This window comes from Atractosteus spatula, chromosome 9 (assembly GCF_055471065.1).
Source record: "Atractosteus spatula isolate fAtrSpa1 chromosome 9, fAtrSpa1.hap1, whole genome shotgun sequence".
Taxonomy (NCBI): Eukaryota; Metazoa; Chordata; class Actinopteri; order Semionotiformes; family Lepisosteidae; genus Atractosteus; species Atractosteus spatula.
In genome coordinates, this window is record NC_142714.1 from 47,841,356 (window position 1) to 47,861,841 (window position 20,486).

The window sequence follows — 20,486 nt, forward strand, 5'->3', positions numbered from 1 at the left end:
CCACTGCTGTCCTGACCTGCGCTGCTGGAGAACAGTGGACCGTCCAGCACCTGCTGCTGCCTTCTGGCTGGGCCTCCAGCTGGGCACAGAAAGAGAACAACGACAAATTTCGTTTTTAAACATGTTTTATTTATGTATGCCATATACAGGGCTGAAAAAGGAAAAAGGCTTTTGAGCCTTTACTGGGGGTTGAATAGGCACGATGTTATTCACAGGCTTCTCTGCACCACGCCACACAAACTGAGAAATCAAAAACACGCTTGGCAGGGAACAAAGATCCCGTTATGAAAACGCAACTACAACGTTTTGCAATCGGCCGGGGCTGGCTTATTTTCCCACAGTGGGACATTCCCGCCCCCTCTCTCCCAGTCTATCTCATTCCCACTCCCGGCCCTGATCAAGCCTGTCTGCGCTGGGCTGTGATAACAGAGCTCTCTTCTCCTGTGCCGAAAACGCAGAGCAGTGATGTCATCGCTCCATCACGCTCCCCTGTCTGCGAACTGTGCCACTCTGTGCTCTCCGTCTCCACTGTGCCTAATTGATTGCTGTAGTATTGCAGGGAAAACCCTGTCTTGCTCCTGCTCTTTACTTTACTTAGGGCCTGGGTGTTTTCATGTTTAAAACTGCCTTCTGAATTGTTTGCCCCTGTAACTGCCCCCAGCCCCTGTAATAAAAACTACAGTTCATGAGCTCAGGGGTTCTGCTATCTGAGTCAGTGGGAAACAGCTGAACCAGTGTAATCTGCCATCCTGGGAGATACAGTGCTGCCAGGTCTGGCCTCATCTGCTCCCATGCATGCACTGGCTTGGATCAGAGACAGAGAGAGAGACAGAGAGAGGTGGGGGCATCTCTCTGGTCCACTTGAAAGGAGAAAACACAGGTTTTTACAAATGGGTTTCACCTCCTTCAGGACAGTTCTAGCTGTGCATATGGAATTTTCTTTTTGGTGCCGCTAAGCGGCCCATTGGAAACTCCCTCTTGCAGCAAAGAGATGAGGTCAATGCAGTGTCGAAAGAGTTGATCTTCTGTGTGTTAAACTCCAGCGAAAAGTAAACAAGTCAACACAGGTGGAAAGTACAGGGAAGTGCATTTAAAAGACGTGCACAGAGGGATGAGGGGGGCATGGAGCAAGCATCAAAGGCACATCGTCCAAGCTGACACCCGGGCTTCTTTCAAGACTGTCCTGGGTAAGACCCCCCGATCGATTCGCTACTAGCACTGTGCTGGATGGACCACAAGACCTCCTTGCCTGTAACCAATTCCCGTTCTCTCGTTCCTCTGGAGGTCGGGGTCACGGGTCTGGTGGGGGAGCTCTGGAGAGCAGGAGCCGATTCAGAGCTCCTCGGAGGAACTGAAGAAGGTGGTCACGTTTTCGCAGAGTTCTGTGGGAACTGGGTCAAAGGCAGATCTGCCTGGCAGATTAAGTTGATTACAGCCCCCACGATCCCTTGCCACCCAGGCACTTGCAAGGGAGTGTAGGCAGGCAGAGCCGTATTCTGCTTAAGAAGAAAAATCCTTAACCAGTCCAGAAGCCGTTCAGCTGGCATGTTTTTGTTGTACCAGGAGCCACGTGCATGCAATCTGCCCTCACTGGACAGTCTGCACACAGTCTGCACCACGACCACTGTCCAGGTGTGCCAAACCTTCGCCAAGGATAAGACTAAGGGTGCAGCCACAAGCAAGATAAGATATTACAAGGCGTATCGTCTAACTCACTAAGAACTCGGGCGTGGGACAAATAAGAAAGGCAGCTCTGCAGATTGTGTCTTGCTTGCCAATCAGTCCGAATCGGTCGTCCGAAGGAAAAATAACCAGGCTCCGTCCGGAGGAACGCGTCCCTGTTCCTTTAAATTGCTGGAGTCGAGGATGACGCGCAGGCGCACTCCGAGCTCAAAGTTGGTGAAAAAGTTTTGAAGAGCAGGCGTGCGGGTTTAGTACGAGAGTGAGAGGGAGGGGGTGAGGTTCGTACAGCCACCCGTAATGGCACTATCTGCAGCCTCCGCTTTTCATGGATAATATCCGTCAGCTACTGAAAGTAAGTGGAGTACGACAGAAATACCGACACAACGCGATGTAAGTGGATCCTCTTTTTAGATTGGAAGAGGGAGCGCTTGTCAAGACCCTTTTCATTTAAAAAAAAAAATACAGGTGAGGTTGTGTTAAAAACACAACACTTAACATCCAGTGTTGCTTTTCGTGGGTACAATATCTAGCCGTGGCGTAAACGGTCTTGCAGATTCGGTGGTCCGGTTCTCATTTGCTTAAGTTACTGCTTGGCATCGCGATTCCACCTGACAGACCACCGCCGGCTGTTGCTGTAATATAATCGACAGGAGCCGGGATCCTCTGACTGATGGGTTTATGAAAAAGTTATGATTATGGTAGAAGTTGGAGGATTGGAGATGAAGGCTTCTTTGGTCCGCAAGCAGAGCGAGTTCCCAGTGCCGTTAAAGGGGTGCAGACGCGAGTCTTTTGTGGGTCTCAGCTGGGGGTACCGCGACTCCTCGCCCCGCACACCCTCAAAAAATATGGGGCGTGCACGCACGCACTCCCCTTACTTTAATCATTAGGAAAGGGTGCCCGGTTCATGACCCGCAAAGATCAATTCACATTAGTCCCGCAGAATGCAGCTAATTGAGACGACGGGTGATGCGGGTTACCAGCTGTAGTAAAGGAGAGTTCCAAGAAAGTTTTGTTCTTCATTTGCGTCGGTTTTAAGAAGGACACAACAGATTTTGACCCCGCGGTGCCGTGGGCGGGGAGGCTACCCTCTTGCGGCGGCGGCTTGAGATAGAGTTGTAAGGATTGAGGCAGAGAGAGGTGTCGGTAAATAAGATTACGAGAATGTGAACACCGATTTCTCAAGTGTTTGCGCTGATGATAAGAGATAATCCGCCTAGGAAAAATATTGAAACGTTCTTGGAACACCGCTTCAGATCCAGAGGGATCTACCTGCGATGTGGATGATGAGCGATAAGAACTGTACGCATGGTATTCTCGGCACAATGTAGAATGTTTCTTGCCCATGGGGCCGGCAATTAGTCATCGCAGCGTTGATAATGACTGCTTATCAAGCAATCGCTTTTGTGGCGTTCTGCGAGGTTAGTTCTATAGCATTACATAATAAGGTGCCAATTAAAAGGGAATTGCGCAACAATCCGTTTCTGAACGAAATGGTAAAAAAAAAAGTATATTCAAAGCTGTTGTAAGGGTTTGCTTTTTACGGTGCATAGAACAATTCAGTAACTTGTGTTTGGACTTGTGTTGGAAAGCGCGACTGTGTTTTTTTTTACAGCCATACGTAAGTCTTCGTTGACTAGTCATTCAAAGAAAGTTTTCGACATGGCTTTAAAAATCTGCACCGTAACGAAATGTTTTCTTAAAGGGAGGCTCAACGAGCAATATTTTCGCAAGTTTATATAATTATGTCGATGCCTGTTTAACGTCGTGGGGGGTTAAACGAATGTCTGTGTTGAAAGGCAACCCTTTAAGGCAGAAAATAATACCGTTTTCGAAAAGGGGGAAAATATCCGAACTACATCAGAGGTGATTCTAACACCCGAATTGGGATAGTGCTTTCCGAATCTTTTCTTTTAAATAAAAGATGCATTGTGTAAAATTTCTCAAAAGATCTTAAAGTGGGACTTCGACTGGAGTTCAAAATCCAGAGAATTCTGATGTGTTTTGCCCCCTTATAATACCAACGAAAGTCTCGGCCCCCGTCCCGACGTTAAACAGTAGCGCTGAGGCAGAAGCTCCAGTGGATGAAAGGAGAGTCTGTCGACTGCGCAGTTATTGTAATACAGTGACCTGGTTGTGGGGTCGTGGGTTTGACCGCAGTTTTATCGGTGGGTGTTTCTCCGACAGGAAAGCCCCAGAGATTTTATATTGTTGAGTTTCGACAATAAAGACGGCAGCGGCTCTTCCTGGGGCCACTGTACTGTTCAACTTGCTCCAACGGCCGGGCGACAAGGGGACTTTCACACGGTGTATGAGTGCGGGGGGTATTTAATTAAGGCATTTAATTACTTGGCACTCGAGTTATTATTGTTTAATATAATAAACCACGCTAGGATTGAAGACTGCACTCGCCTTTTAACGTATAATTTTGCGGCGAAGGCAACAACAAAGATAAAAAAGCACACAAACTTGTAGACATTACCGTGTGTGTTGGCTTTACCGCTAAACGTGTTGCGCCCTGTTGCTGGTGTGTTTTCTCCGAGCCTCAGACGGTACAGTACAAGTGGGCCCGAAGGTTTGGTCTGGACTGCCCCAACTTTGAAGTAATCTGAGCGGCCTTCGGAAACGGGCCACAGTCTGGGCTTTTCAAGCTCCTAGCAACCAATTCAAGATGGGCCTCCCGTCGTTCGAAAGGTGTCTTTTTTTTCCCTAAAACCCGGTTATTTTACGAGGCTAAAAAAAGGCTGAGGTAATGTGCCGGGATACAGTTGCTTTGGAGAGTTTTTCAAAAAGCACACCTATGTGACGATACGAGTACGGCTTTTTTTTCGTTATTTGCTTTGGCGCAGCTGGCGAGAGGTTGAGAGCCAGGACCGGGGGGTAACTGTGGCTTATTTCAGTGTATACTGCGCTCAACCCCCCCCCCCCCCCCCTCCCTCCAATTCTGGGTCACCTCCAGCTTTTATAAAACCAGATTTTTTCATTCTTTGCTTTGTACTTGGGAGAGAAGGAGTTAGGATTTCTTTTTTTTTTATCTGAAGCAGGTGTACTTCCATCGAGCCGGATGCTGGCGTGACAGATGCAGGTACTTGGCGGTAGTGTGTGTTATCGGTGAGGGCTCTGGACCAGAGGGTCCTGGGTTCAGAACCCACGTGAGACGCTGCTGTTGCACCCTTGAGCAAAATGTTCTGATGCACTTTGCTCCTGTAAAGGCCCTGCAGTACAAATGAGAATTCTCCAGTTTCTCAGACATTTCTGACTTGCCATGACTTATCATGACTGTCATGTACCATAGAAATTGTGTTGTTTGTATTTCGGGTTTTTTAGCCCTTGCTGTCCTGTCTGCAGCCTGCGTTGCTCACTGAAGTATTTAATTTAAAAGAAAAAAGCCCAACTGTGTTGAGGTCACTCTTTCTCCTGCAAGTGGGAGACACTCATCCCCTCTTCCCTTTCCCTTCTCCAGCCCGGCTGCTTGTTCTCAGAAGCGCTGAGAGTGTTTTCTCTCGTGTCAACTTGAGAAGCCCTAATTACTGGGAAGAGAGCTGGTGTAATGAGCTCGCTGCCTGTGCAGACAGAGCGCGGCCCCGACATTGTGGAGGAGTGTGGAGGCCTGTAATTGGACCCGGGCAGGCAGGACCGGGCAGGCCTGAGTCTCACAGACAAGGAGGGTGGCGTCTCTGTCAGTAGAGTGGATCTCGGTCTTCGTGTCCCCTCTTCCTCGTCACGCCTTTTCCAGCGAAGGGTGCCCTGTTACCATGGATATCGCAGGCCTGTAGCCACAGGCCCTGTCTGGGTTTATTTATATTGACTTAAGTCTTTCTCATGAATGGTGGGCGGATGCGCAGGAGGGCAGGGGCTGGCAGCTATTCTCCGGAAGAAGGTGTAATCCTCGGAGGACGGGCGCTGTCTGCGGGAGCGCGTTCGTCGAGCTGAGCGCGAGGGGGAAGCTTCTCAGTTCGCTCGCCTTTGAGCGCAGTTTTTCCTCGTGTCCATTTGCTCAGCTCCAGCCCCTTATCCCAGCCTCAAGGATGGGAGTCAAGCGCAGGTTTGGTGCCGCGCCTGAAAATTGCGCAGAGCTGGAAATCTGACTCGGCGCTCTCTAGGTGGAATTGCTGCTGTCGAGGCTTGTACGGGGCTTGTGCCAGGAGGTGCTTCGTTCAGATTTGTACCATTATTTACGCAGGCAGGTGCTTGAAATGTGCAAGATGTCAAGCATATCCATCCATTTCTAAACGATTTATCCAGTACAGCGTCACAGAGGGTGAGCAGGAGCAAGACAGGGTACACCCTGGACAGGACACCAGTCCATCACAGGGCACAGATGCACACACTCACACCAGGACCAGATTTCCCAGAAGCGAATTAAACTAACGGTATGTCTTTGGACCGTGGGAGGAAAACGGAGCACTCGGGGGAAACCTATGCTCACATGGGGAGACCATGCAGCCCCCATGCAGATAGCACCCCAGGTCTGGAGTTGAACCCCAGGACCCCAGCTCCTGCGAGGCAGCAATGCCGTCCAGTGTGCCACCATGCCATAAGTGATATCAGTATGTCAGACGTGCAGTGTCTTCTCTGTCATCCTTTTAACCTTTCGCTTATAGGCTGTCCGCGCTGCTCCATGTGGTAACTGAGCAGTTTCTTCTGCCTTTCCTCTTCAGAACAATACCGGCAGGCCTTTGCAGCACCAGAGAGGAGCACCCTGACGTAACAGTGAACAGGAGAGCGCGCGACGGATAAGGCTGGAGCGATCTGGGCCGTGTCCGCAGAGCGAAACGATGAGAGGCAGCCACCAGCGCCAGCCGCCATGCTGATCAATGTTACCGTCGGCAGCAAAGAGAGCCTCTTTCATGGAGTCTCCGCGGGCGGCCTGTGCGCCCAGCTTCCGGTCGCCGTGACGATCATGGAGTCCCTGCCGGAACCCCCGGTGCCCCCTCCACCACCCCCGCCCCCCCCTCCGCCACCACCGCCGCCGCCTCCCCCTCCCCCTCCCACTCCCACTCCCGGGACCCCCCTGTCCCGCCTGGACTCGATCCGGCGGTCCAAGCTGCGCAACCTGAACTGGGAGCTCATCCCGAGGGAGCGCGTGGAGGGGCGGCGCAGCGTGTGGAGCGGGGCGCCGGGGGCCGACGACGACGACTTCCCCATCGACCTCAGCTCGTTGGACGAGCTCTTCGGGAGGAAGGACGCTCTGTCCCTGGAGAGGTCGGCCGCCATCCGGCGCAGCCTGTGCAGCCGGCCCCAGGACCCCGGCCTGGAGAAGGTGAGGCGACGCTGAGCCGGCTTTCACCCCGAGACCCCGACGCCAAATCAGCTTTCACCCCGAGACCCCGACGCCAAACCAGCTTTCACCCTGAGACCCCGTGTGCAAGTGATGCCCAGCGATATGGCGAGACTTGTCTCGATATCCAGTCTGTACATCACTTTCAATTACACTCATACCCCGGTATCCGAACCTAATTCTTTCCTGAAAATCTGTTCCGAAATAAGAGTTCCATTATTTCTCAGGGGAAAATTCCGCCTCGTTCCGAACCGAAGACAAATTCACTCAAAAACCTCTCTAAACATATAATACCATACAGACCATTATACCAAGGCATAGTTGTAAAATAATTCACATCATATTTACATTTTTCATTCTTCCGTGATAGATCGCTATCCAAGCAATCGGCTAGAACGATGTGCATGCTGTTGACGACGACGACGCTAAAAAATCTTTTTCTCTTCCTTAAGACCCCATAATGAACACAGAGTACAAAACAAACAAACAAAAAACTCTCTCTTTGAAAATGAGAGCACAAGCTTCAGCTGTGACCGTAAACACAGCACTGCTGCCTCACGGCGTCCTGAACCGCAGTACCTGTGGCCCGCGCGGAAACAAGCAGCTGTTCGGTGGCGCCGAATTCACATGTTCACAGAAGGGTCTCAGGCAAAATCGGTCACTTTTGAACTTCAAAGTTTGGATTGGCAAAATTTCATTTTTTAGAACGAATTACAATGTGCACATTTTTCATGTTTGGATTAGCGGAAATTCGTATACCGAATGTTCTTATACTGGGGCATGAGAGTAATAATAATAATAATTGCTTACACTTATATAGTGCTTTTCTGGACACTCCATTCAAAGCACTTTACAGCTAATGGGGACTCCCCTCCACCACCACCAGTGTGCAGCATCCACATGATGCGACGGCAGCCATAGTGCGCCAAAGCACTCACCACACACCAGCTCTCAGTGGGGAGGAGAGGAGAGTGCTATGAGAATCATTTTAATGTGCCGGTAAAGTCTGTGCTGTCAAGAATAAGTGCTTCTATGGGACGGGGAGCAGTCCGTGTTCTGAGCTGGCCGCCACTGGCTTCAAAGCGAGGGTGACTCTTCTTCCTCAGCGCTGTGGGGCCAGCTGTTGTGAGTTTGAGGTCTGCTGACTGGCGTGCAGCGCAGGGAATGCTCGGTGAGCTGGTGGTTCTGACTCACGATTAGCACTTTCAGAGCAGCGTCGTCTGCCTTTCTGTGCATTCCTGAGAGTTTAGCTGAGTGGTGTGTGTGTGTATCAGTGCAGTAGGGCCTGCGTGTGTCCAGGTAACCCTGTATCAGGCAGCGTTCTGGACTCTGACCCTCGTATCCCCCCGGCTGGGGATTCCCTCTATCAGCCTGCCTAGAGAATTTCCCCTAGGGCCCAACCTGCAGGGATTTCCCGTGCTCAGTGCACTCAAGGTGGATCACTGGGCATCAGCAGTTTCTTTGCCACTTCTAAAGAACTACTCTAGTTGTTATTATTTATTATGTTTGCAATGTACTGTCTGCATTGGGTGGTGTTGTCTGTTGTACTGTGTCGTCTGCTGTACTTTAATTGTCTTGAGAGAGCGGCACAAATAAGAATTCCAATGCACACGTACGTATGGCAATAAACTCCTCTACTTTACTACTACTGTACAGCTGATGTTAAAATGTGGCTTAAAAGATGGAGAAGAACAAGAGAGAGGTGTGAGTGTGTATCTGCATAGGTGCTGAGATGAGGAGAGCCCTGGATGGAGGTTACAGATGGAGCTGCACTGCTTGTCCCTGATCCTAAGCTGGAGGAGGAAAGGGCTGGGAGGCGGTAGATAGACTGGGAGGAGAGAGACGATTTTCACAAAAGCATGATGATGTTTTAATATTTGCATAAATGTTTCTCATAGCGAGCTGATTAGGCAATCCTGCGGTCGGTCTGGGCAGTGAAGCAGCTTGAATGTGATTGTGAGAGAGCCGAGTGTGGGAGATGCAGACGGAGAGTGGAAGAGGAAAGATGATTGAGAGTGGGAGGCGGGGGCAGGCCCGTGTTTCTGTGAGGGGGAGGGGAAGAGGGGAAAGGTCTTGTGTTGAGCGTGTAGTCAACTAGCTCCTGGGAGTGTTGCACCTTACTTCTGTACTGATGGGCATGCCAGGGACCTATGGCCAGCCCTGAGAAACCCCAGAAATTGGAATTCTAGATCTCTGTTATTGATGCAGGACGGGGAGCATCCCAAAGCAGGTTAAAGGGGGGCATCTTGCTCTTCTCCTGCTGGAGTGCCACACCCCCAAGTATCAGAACTGATCTGTTTACTGGCGTGGAGTAGAGCACTGGAGAGTGAGAGCCAAGTTCTCCAGCTCCCCTCTGACTCCCGTTTTGTCTCTGCAGGTCTCTCTCTTGGACGCCAAACGCAGTATGAACGTGGGGATTTTCTTACGGCACTTCAAGAGGTAAGTGGGATTGGTTGAATGAACTAGCCTGGAGAACGTTAATGCTGTGTCATGATGACTCTTGGGGTGTAGGCAGTGCTCTTCCCCCTCCTGCTGGAAGCATTTGATCCGTCCTTAGAGACGGGCACTGATGTAGCCTAAATGGTGGTCCGGACAAAGCAGATAAAAATATAATGAGCCTCCTGATATATAAAACCGAACTCCAATGTGGAGGTAGAGCTCTGCGATCTAGGGTTCGAGCCAGGTGTCCCCAAGGCGATGGCCCCCAGTGGGCCGAGGGGTGGAGGGCGCTGGGTTTTTGGTGGTGTGTGGGTGGTCCGAGTCTTCCTGGGGTCCTGTCACAGGGAGAAGAGCAGGAGGAGGAGGGGTGCGGACAGGTGCGCTTTGCCCAGATAATCCTGCTTCCTGTCTGAGCAGCCGGCCCTGTCAGTTAAGGGTTAAAGGGGGCAGAGGTGACACCTGCTCTGAACCCTGAACTGGCTCAGCACTTCTTTCACTTTCATGTGGAAACGTGGGTGGGGAGGCAGTTTATGTTCTTGTTGCCCCTTCCTTTGTGCGTCTGGCACTTTATGGAGTTGCGAGGTGTGGGACTTGAGGCTGTAACCCTCGAGTGTGATGGAAGGGGGGAGGGGTGCTGTCCATAGTCACTGAGCCTGCTGTACGCCTTCACTCAATTGCAAGGGCTGCTTTCTTTTTGTCTTGCAAATAATTCTAGGTGAGTTTCACATTGAAATTAGAAATGCCTGCATGTGTACAAGGTGTTTGGCCATGGCCATGAGTGAATGCAACTTTGCATTTGAATGAGACGGTGCCTTGCAGAGCCCCCGCACAAACAGCTTCCCAATGACCTCTCTGCCTTTGATCATCTTACTCACGCCTGCCTCTTGCCTCCCGGGCTGGTCGCCTGGGAGATAAGAGGGTTTGTTCTGCGTGACACATGCAAGCGATTCAGAGGCCCAGAGGCAGTCTCATCAGCACGCAAGCCTGAAACACGAACAGAGGGCTCACATCTGGGCTGAATGCAGAACAGGAGAGGGAGAGGGATGGAGAGAGAGACGCAGGGTGGTGGTGGATGTATAAGAGACTGACTTTGTGTTGGGTTCCAGATTTCTCTCTCTCTCTCTTCCTGTGTCTGTGCATTTCAGGGTGACTTCCCAGGAGATCTGTGTTTGCTCCTTGGCCCTTTCTCCCTCTGTGTCGCCAGCCTGGCGTCATGGGGCTGTAATCCAACCCCTCCCCGATAATTCTGCCCCTGGTGGGGAGATAAGGCTGCCCTGGAAGTGATAAGCGCTGTGTGTATATCAGGGTGCACTGATTGTGTTTTGCCCCTGCAGGGCGGCGGGAGAGATCATAGAGGACATCAGGCAGGGCTCAGGGCAGAACTATGGAGCAGAGAGACTGAATGAGCTCAGCAAATTGCTTCCTGACACGGAAGAGGTAAGAAGGCGCTTCCTTTTCTCTTTTTCTACTGTCCATTTGCCCCTGTGCCATCTGTGTTGGATTCCATACAACTTCGAGCATACAACTGAGCCCTGTCCCCAGCTGCCTGGGCGTTAGGTTCTTGAACAAATTGCACTGCTGGCTTAGTAGAGTTAACAGTCTGTGAAAATCGGCTGTGGTTAAGATGGCAATAGAGCATCCGGCACCTGGCTCTGTGGGTATTAGGACCTGGAATGGCCCTGTGTAGCGGGGGTCTCGTTCCGCTTGGTGGCCCGTGTCTGTGTTTGTTTTCTCTGTCCTGGGCGCAATTACCGAGATGTTCTTTCTGTCCTGCAGGAGAAACGGTTACGGTCTTTCCAGGGTGATCGCAGTAAGCTGGGGGAGCCCGACTTGTTCATGCTGCTGGTAGTGGAGGTGCCCAGGTGAGACTCTTTTCTCCCCCGTTTCCCATCCTGTGCCCCAGTCCCATTAGCTCAGTGCCAACCTAGCCAATGGGCTGTGCTATAACCCCGGTCCCCCGCCTCCTGTAAGAGGTTGTGGCTATGTGACTCAGGGGGGAGAGAGAGTGATTCAGTCAGCCTGTGACACATCCAGTGACCCCCTTTGCCAGCTGTGTGAGCTGTGCGGATATTGAGCGTCTCTCCCACGCTCGCTGGCTCTCCCTTTTGCTGTCGCGCTGCACAGCACCGTATCAGTCTGTGGCCTCCCTGTGTACTGACTCACTGTGTTTTAACCCAAATACATCTTGCATTCAATACACAAATGCAGTGTGTCACCCCCCCCCCCCCAACTCTTCCCTGCTGCCCCGTTCAGACTCTCTCTTCCTCTCTCCCTCCCTCCAGTTTCCGTCTGAGGCTGGACACGCTGATCCTCCGGGAAGAGTTTGACCCGGCTCTGACCTCTCTGTGTGACGCGGCCCGCACGCTCCGGGAGGCGGCCCAGGGTGAGAGCTTGTGGGGGACTAGAACTGAAATATCTTGGCGTCCGTTTTTAATGACCACGGACAGAACGGCTGAGCATTCTCCAAAAAGGCTACTGAACCCTGGCATTGCTGTGCAGACTGCCCTGCAGCACAGTAATTTATAATTGCTAAATACTATTATTGTATTAATGTAATAGAAGTGTATTACTAACACATTCTATGACATTGAAGTGCATCAGCCAATGTCTTTATCAGTCTGTGTTTTGCAGTGGAGGAATTTAGTATAATGCAGTGCAGAATAGTTTTGTAAATACATAGGAGCCAGAATGCAGCCGAAGGCAGCCTCTCCCTAACCCCCCTTCTCTTTGCTCTCTACTGCTCCTCCGCTATTCAGAGCTGCTCAGCTGTCCGGAGCTGCACTCCATCCTGCGGCTGGTCCTCAAGGCTGGGAACTACATGAACGCTGTGAGTCTCTTGCCGTTTCTCTGTTTGTCCCCGTCTGCCCGTCTGCCTTTCTGCTCCGGATTTTGTAGTGTCGGATCACGGCAGGAGGGGGGCGGTGTTTGTGTAATGAGCTTTTTCGTACGAGCCCCATGTCAGCTGTGTGTGTGTACCCTGATGTGGGGGCAGGTCTGTTCTACAGCCGGTGTCATTATTGTGTGTTGGTTTTACTGCAGGAGGCAGTAAACTCACAGGCCTGGAGACATGCACTCATTATCTGCGTGAGAGAAGGGAAAGTGTATGCAGCCTGTAGCACTTGATGTAGAATTTTGTTTTATTGGGTTTACCGTGCTCTTCTTTTCTCCTGTCGCACATCTGGCACGGTGCTTTGAGGTTGTTGGAAACGCTTCTAAATAAAATCTGGTAGCATTGTCGGGTTTGACTCTTACCTCCAATTTGTCTCTGTCTCCCCCCCCCCCCCCCCCCCAGGGTGGGTACGCTGGCAACGCGGCCGGATTCCGCATTGCCTCTCTGCTCAGACTGGCCGACACCAAAGCGAACAAGCCGGGCATGAACCTGCTGCACTTCGTGGCCATAGTAAGACCAGGGTGGGGGCAGGGCTGTTTGTGCAGTGATTTGGGCCAGAATGGATGAAACTGGACTTTCCTCGGCTGAGCTGGGCTGGAAAGCGAGTTCAGTCTGTTGGTGATAGAATTCACGTTGTCAAACATGGAATTATATCCTGCTTGTGGGGGGCACTACCAGCCAGAAAGTTCAGAAGCCTGCGTTTTGCTTATCCATTCTCTTCACTGGGTAGAAACCTGTTGAGACTTCAGTGCAGTCAAACAGTTCTGACTTCACACAGTCTGAATGAATGAGAGGACTGGCCTCTGTTGCAAGCCCAAGTCCCTTGAATGTGCTGTGTGTGGTTGGGACAGTGTTAGTCCTGATACGGAGGAAGGAGTGGGTGTTAAGTTTTTTCTTTCTTTCAGTCTCTTTATTTCTTCTCTTTTTCTCACTCGCACTCTTCCTCATTCCCTAGGAAGCGGAGAAGAAAGACCAGGGGCTGTTGTCTTTCCCCAGCAGGCTGAAGCACGTGAGCCTTGCTTCCAGGTGAGTTCTGCCCCCTGCTGGCTGGGGATGTGTCCTTACAGCCAGCCAGCCTACATGTCACACAGCCCAGATCCTACACAGGGCTGAAAGTAGCCCGATTGGTATGTAGGTATGATTTGAATATGTCCTTTGCAGACAAGGACTTGTTAACTCTTACAGGTATGGGAAAAACAATTGGTTACACAAACAGATCAATCCAGCCAGTTTGCTGAAAACTATTCCCCCACCAAAACCACAGCAGCACGCCAGCTGGTCCACATTTGGTCCGAGAGAGACACACTCCTGTCATCCAGGAGGGCAAGTGTGACTGAGACTGTGTCGACAGCCGTGTCATTGAGGCGTGCGGCAGTAAACAGCTCCCAGTGCTCCCAGCCTTGCCGGTAGATAACGTCACTTATCTACGTGTGAACAGCTAGAAACAAAGGAAGTGCGCACGCCCCCGAAGCCAAGAGGCGCCAGTTGAGCTAAGGAAGTCAAGGGGAAAAAAATAACATAAACTGAACAGCCAGTGGACTCCCGAAAGTATATTTAATCACACGAGCGGCACCTGACCCGGCTCAGGTGGAAATATATTCTGTGAAGCAGTTTTCCAAGAGTGCGGTTTTTGGCGGGTGTGAGCAGGAAGCCAGCTTTGTGTCCCTTTATCACTGTGGGCTCTCAAACAACACCCCCCCCCCCCCCTTCCCAGCACACTGCCTTTGTTCCTGCACCCTCACGTCCTCCTCCTCTCCTGCCTGCTGGTGGCCTGGCTGCTGTTCCCCGATGGCAGTCTGTCTCCAGGAGGCACAGAAGAGCCTCTGCTTATTCTCCCGTCACAGTTGACAAGAACCGCAGGAAAACAGTTGAATAATTTAGAGAATGAGTTATGCATGAAATTGCATATAGACGTGAATTGCATAAATACATGTATTATTTACAGACATCTTCTGCCCTCCCAGACTCGCGCTTGTTGCCGTCGAGCTCTAGCCCGGGCTCACCAGCCGAGCAGAGGCGAACGGACGTAGCGGGTCAATCGGGCCACAAGATTTGGGCCCAGCCCGGCCCGGCCCGGTCTGGCCCTCTGCAAGCCAAGTTTGATCATTAGGCCCACGGTGCAGAAACAATAACAGAGTCGTGGACAGAAGCAGGATTCTGGGGGGGGAGGTGGGCAGTGAGCAGACAGGTGACGGCCACATTTTCACACCCCACCTCTTTTACCCAGGCTGTCCGAGGACGTGGCGCACGGGGACCTGCTCCGGCTCCAGGGCCGAGTCGCCGCCTTGCGGGCGGCTGTGGAGACGGACGCAGAGGCAGAGCTCAGGCAGCAGACCCTGCCTTTCCTGGAGGTGGGTGTCCCTCTCCTTCGCCCCCCCCCCCCCCCCACCACCACCACCCCGCCACATGGGGTCGATGGAGATTACTGGGGTGCACTTAGCACTAGCAGGATTTCTCTTTTGAGGGTCGATATCCATTACATTTTTGTCATGGTCTCAGCTGTGTGGAGCAGCAGGTAGGGTTCTGGCTGTGGGTTCAAATCCCAGTGAGGCACTGCTGTTGCATGCGTGCGTGTGTCATTTGCCAAATGAGATTGCTGCAGGACAATAACCAGCAGTATAAATTGATGCAAATGTAAATCGCTTTGGATAAAAGTGCCAGCCAAGCAGATTAGTAACAATGATATTTGCCAAGGTGCTGGAGCTGGGTCAGGTGTAAGTGAAACAGGGTGCCCATTTTCCTCTCTCTCTAGGAGGCGCAGGCACGGCTGGGGGAGGCGCAGGGGGAGGTGCAGGCCATGCGGGAGGCCAGACAGGCCCTAGTGGAGTTCTTCTGCGAGGACGATGACACTTTCAAGCTGGAGGAGGCCTGCAGGGTCTTCCAGAGCTTCTGTCAGCGCTTCCAGCGAGCTGTTCAAGTGGGTATCGACTTCACACTGGCCTCTGTGCCCTGTTTTCCGCTTTCTCTTTGCATCGCTCTTGCGGTCCCCTGCTGCGAGCACCACTCTCTGAAACTCTCCTCCCCTCCCCTCGTGCCAGGAGAACGCACAGCGGGAGGCGCAGGAGCGGAGGCGGGCTCAACGCGAGAAGGAGAGCGCGGAGAAACGGCGCTCCATTTCCACCTGCACGGCCCTGGAGGCGGGAAACGGGGAGGACGACGAGCTGGAGCGCACGCTGGAGCGAAACCTGCGCAACTCTTGGAGCCGCCGGAGCCTGCGCCAGAGAGAGCCGCGGCAGTTTGGCCGCTCCTTGACCTCGGAGCGGCCGCTGTCCGCCCAGGACATGGCCATTGTGATCGTGCAGAGCCCGGAGCCCGTGCCGTCCCCGGAGCGCACCGAGCGGCCGCGCGACATGACGGAGACGACGACGAGCCAGCGGGACAGCCGCGGTGTCGGTATTCCGGGTGCAAGCGCTACACCCGACACGGAGAACGCCCAAATCAAAGCGCCGGGGTTGGAGCTAGAGCCGGAGCCCCTGCTGCCAGAGAAGCCAGAACAGCTGGTACCACAGCTGGTGCAGCAGCCCCCACCGGAGAAGGGGCGCCCCCACGCTCAGTACCCCAGAGTAGGGGAGACGGTCGAGTGCCACACACTGGTACGCGGGCTGAAGTCTTACGAGAGTCTGTCCACCCCACTGCCCAGACCCGCACCTGCGCACTGTTCCAAGTGGCACCGGGAGAGAGAGGCGGAGAGCAGGGCTGCGGGGGGGTGGGAGGCTTTGGAAAGGGGAGGCAATGCAGCCCCAACAAAAGAATTGGGAGAGAGTGGGAGAAAAGGAAAAGAGTTGGCAAGAGAGAGGACTAGAGAGGTGGCTCTGAGGAAAGGGCTCGGCCTCAGAGAAAAGAGTGGGAATGGCACCAGCACAGGCATTCCCAGGGGGAAGGTGCCCGGAGGAGCCAAGCCAGAGACACCTGTGCCAGAGGAGGCAGCGGCCCCGAGGGTGTCTCGCCTGCCCCTCTCTCGGGGAGGGGCTCTGCGCTCCACGCTGCCTAACCGCCCAACCTCGGCTGCCCCCCTTACAGAAAGCAAACGTCCCGGCAGCTTCCGGGAGAAACGAGACCTGTCCAGGGGCACCACGGAGGCGGCCGGCAAAACGATTCCGACCCCGCGGCGGCCGGCGGACCGAACCAAGCAGGAGAAAGACAAGCCGGGCACTGCAGGACCGGGGGCGTTCATCCGTGGTTCCCTGCTCCGGGTGTCCAAACGGTTGCCTGGGGGTACAGAGCCGTCCGGCAACCTCCCCCCGTCCCGCTTGATCCCAAATCCCACCGCTGACACCAGAATTCGAGCTCCTGCTCCAGCAGCTCCAGCAAAGGCGGCAAAGCACTGTGATCCCAGCAGCCCCAGGAGCCCAGGGGCCCGGCTGGGAAAGACCCCTCGTATGCCAACTCAGCCTCTGTGGAGGTGAGACTTGGAACCTGTCCTGCAAGGGGAAAAAGACAGACTGTGCACTCCTTTAAACTAGGACACAGGGGATTTAAAATGTCTGTGGTATTTTTCTTGTAATATTTATTTAAAATCAGGGACTCCTTGGTCCTCTGTGGCACTCCGTTTGAGTTCCACCTCCCGTTTGGATGGCAGCCTGTGAGGGACTGAGGGACCTTTCTCCTGTTGACTTGATCCCAACAAGGCACCTGAGAAGAGGAGTCTATCCAGAGGATAAAGCTGCGTCTGGCTCACTTCCAGCCCATCTACATGGCTGGCTGTATGGCACTAGAACTAGCGCTGTTCCTCTGGGTCATGCAGCTGGGGAGACGTATCTTCAGCAGTTGCCTTGTGTACTGGGAATGTGAAATATCAGTATTGGGAGCCTGACCATGGCCCATGGCAGGGCATGCAATTGGATACAATAGGCAGTGGCAATGGGGAAGGGGTCACTACCAGTGCAGCACATGTCAGCTTTACAGGACCTAAATGTACTACCTCCACCCACCAGGGGGCCCTGTGCAGGCAGCAGGGAGCCTCTGGAGGCAAACATTTGTCTCAGGACCCTCACCGCACCTCTTCTCAATCCATCCTCTGCAACCCTCAAGACCAGCCACGCGAGATGTGGCAGCACCCATTTTGCACCTTATGATAAACTCAGCATCAACATGTCCTTCCTCTTGAAGAACCTCAGTGCCTCTCGACGAATGCTTAATTGTTGAAGTGAAACTTATTCTTCAGTGCCTGAAGTGAACTCAGGCTTGGTGCACCTCGGTATCCTACAGTTTCAATTGAGCGAGAGATGTATGATCCTCCACTAGACAATAAATGGTGGTCCTGAAGCACAGTGCATTCAATGCCATGCAGTCACTGCGCTGTTATGAAGCAGCACTGTCTAGTTACTCCTTATGCATCTTAAACCAAACCGAGAGGAACATGCTTTCTTGTCAGACTTCTGTCTAGCACAGAGCCCCGCCTTTTCCTGTATGTGTGCCCTGCCCCTTCCTGCCTTAAACCCCGCCCTCACACTGTTGCTGTGCCAACTGGGGGAAAACGATGGGACAAAACGATGGAAAAGGAGGCTGCCATGATTGGCAGAGTCATCGATTTTGTTCTGAACTGTTATTTAATTGGGAACTGGGAGAAAAGAAAAGAGAGCAGTTATATTTGTATGTAAAAAAACAAAAGTGTTGTAATTTATCTAACCTTTCTTTGTACACTGTATATGATGAGTAGCCAAGGTGGGTAGGGTTTTGAGAGTGGGTGGAACCCGACATGGTGGGTAAGGAATTGGGGCGCAGGGACTTGTTCCTCACCAGACGGCCCTGCAGAGGTGGGGTGGTAGTCTGGCCTAACAGCGTGGCGTGCCACGAAAGCCAGACTCCTGAATCTCACGTGGGGGACATTAGCAGGGCAGCCTATGCAGGCTGGCAGAGTGGTGGTGCCAGCTCCTTGTTTGGCAACACAGGAGGTTGCGTTTTAAAAAAAACAAAAGAGCCCGGTGGAAGAGGGAGTCGAATCCCTGACCTTTCAGTGCATTCCACTCCTGGATTTTGGAACAACGAACTCTTTGGCTGCTTGATTAATTGATTATTGATTCAATTTAATTAAGGAGGCGGTTGTACCAAAACTCTGTTGGAAAGGATTGGAAGGGTCCTGTCTGTGGGGAGCCATACGTCGCTGAGCTTTCAGAGCCCCGGTTAGGGCGTGTTGGTTCCTGGGCATTAAGACAGTTGCTTCACACTGCCACCTACTGGGCTACAGCCACATTGTCAGCTCTCTGGGAATCCCTGCCTCTTCTACCTTGACAGTCCTGGGGCTGAATCCAGCAATCCTGAATCCTGTAGTTCAGCTGCCACTTTCTGAAAATCAGTTCAGCCCACTCAAGGGTGAATAAAGGTGTAGAACAGTTTATACAGAGACTGTGCCCCACCCTCCCACCTCCTGACAACCATAGCCCACAGCCTACAGGTACGGAAACCCCCCCCTCCCTCTCTAGGCTGTTCCCCCAGCACGCGCGTCTATCTTGCTGCCTTACAGTACAGTGCGACTTTATTTCTGGTGCACTTTATACGAATTGTAAAAGTTAAGGTCAGTTTTTTTTTTTCTGTTATATACTGTATCTGTAACATACAGTACGTGATTTTTACAAAAAAAGAGAAAAGGATGACTTAATAAAAGTGATTATGTAAATGAAACCACATTTTGTGCCGCCTGTGAGTTTTAGCAACGAATGCATGAGTGTACACACAATTCTAAACAGACGGAAGCAGTTTGATCAGAATATAAAATACTTTGAAATGGCTAATAATCGCTCCCTCTATGTTAATTGCAAGAAATAAGCTCAGGACTTCTAAATGTAATATTTATGCCACATCAGAAATTAACTTTCAAAGAATGTGACCTAAGTTATCTTTCCACCAGTAGCCTTTCTACAGACGTGTTCTCCCTCAAATAAGTCAGATTGCAATAGTATTAAACAAAACTGTGCATTGTATTATGTATGCATGTGCATTATCTGCAAACAACTCCTTCATTAAGTGTTTACTTAATTACACTGCAGGTGCACTTTGCTCCTAAATTGATTTTGCACCTTTGGGTTTTGGCTTAGACGTGAGGAAGAACGTGATGAAGATAATTGTTCATATCTGGGCAATGGCAAATTGTCATCTTTGTTCATGAAACTGAAAAGAAGTGAAACTGCCCGCGCAGAGCAGAACGGCCCGGTTAGCTGTCCAGAGCAAATCCGGAGACGTCAGGCTGTGCTGTCGCTCACTCGCTGCATAAACTGGTTTTCTGTGAGAGATGAGTGACTTGACCAGCAGCACCAGAGACTCCTGGACTGGGGGGAGTGGGGTTGCAAGCTCAGGAGTTCCACAAGTGTTTACTTAAAGGGAGAGCTTATTAACGAGCCTGGCACATTCCTCCTGCTGGACCAGCGCTCCCTGGCTTCCCGAACCCTCCCTCGCCTCTCTTTCTCTCTGCCGAAGCACCCAGGGCCTGGGAGTGTCGCCATGGGGACTCGAGAGGGGCTCTGGGGAATCCCTTTGTCAGCGGGAAGGTTTTCTTTGCAGGCCGGGGTGACGCCAGGGAAGGAGGCGAGCGAAGGTGCTCGTTTGTCTCGGACTGTCTGCGCGTCTCCTGTTGCGCGCAGCGGAGCCCGTCTTTTGTGAGTGTGTGCCTGACAGTGCGTCATTGCGTCTCTTGGCGTAAGTGTTTATTGTAGCCTGCTCGCACACCTGTAGAGTCAGCGCGGCTCCGGAGAAAGGACAGTCGTCATCCCTTTCTTATTAAAAAGGACTCTCGGACCCTGACGGTTTTGTTCCGTTTGCTCTGGGGCTGGGAGGCCCCGGTTTTAAAGCAGGACCGTTTCCCCAGCTGACCCAAAGAGAGAGTCTCCGATTTCACGCTCTCTGAACCCGACGGCATCCTTTCTCTGACGGGTTGGGCCTGGAGCACTGAGGTATTGTAAGAGCAATAACTGGAGCTCTCGGCTTTTCTGTGCTGTGCGGCATATTCTGCTTTTCTCGTTTCATTCCATTCCAGAAGCATATGCACTTTCCACACAAAGATTAGAGACAACAGGTGTCTATTTAGTCTGCCTGGCTTACTTGTTTGGTTGTAGTCTGCACCGGGAATGCGGGGTGCAGCCTCCGTTAGCGTTGGGTCATGGGTTAAATTCCAGCCCTGGGGTGCCATCTGTGTGGAGTTTGCATGTTCTCCCTGGGTTTGTGTGGGTTTCCTTGGGGTGCTCCGTTTTGCTCCCACAGTCC

At 52.2% G+C, this 20,486-nt stretch overlaps 1 protein-coding gene across 1 annotated transcript; it reads left to right on the forward strand.

The window, feature by feature from the left end:
* The first annotated feature begins 1,933 nt into the window (after window positions 1-1,933).
* fhdc2 (FH2 domain containing 2) lies at window positions 1,934-18,907 on the forward strand. The gene is made up of 12 exons (XM_088924469.1): window positions 1,934-2,035; window positions 6,342-6,943; window positions 9,339-9,400; window positions 10,735-10,837; window positions 11,177-11,262; window positions 11,683-11,783; window positions 12,157-12,227; window positions 12,693-12,800; window positions 13,246-13,316; window positions 14,518-14,641; window positions 15,043-15,207; window positions 15,329-18,907. The coding sequence occupies exons 2-12, from the start codon at window positions 6,488-6,490 to the stop codon at window positions 16,694-16,696; spliced, it is 2,715 nt and encodes a 904-aa protein (XP_088780595.1). The 5' UTR covers window positions 1,934-2,035; window positions 6,342-6,487; the 3' UTR covers window positions 16,697-18,907.
* Window positions 18,908-20,486: the final 1,579 nt, after the last annotated feature.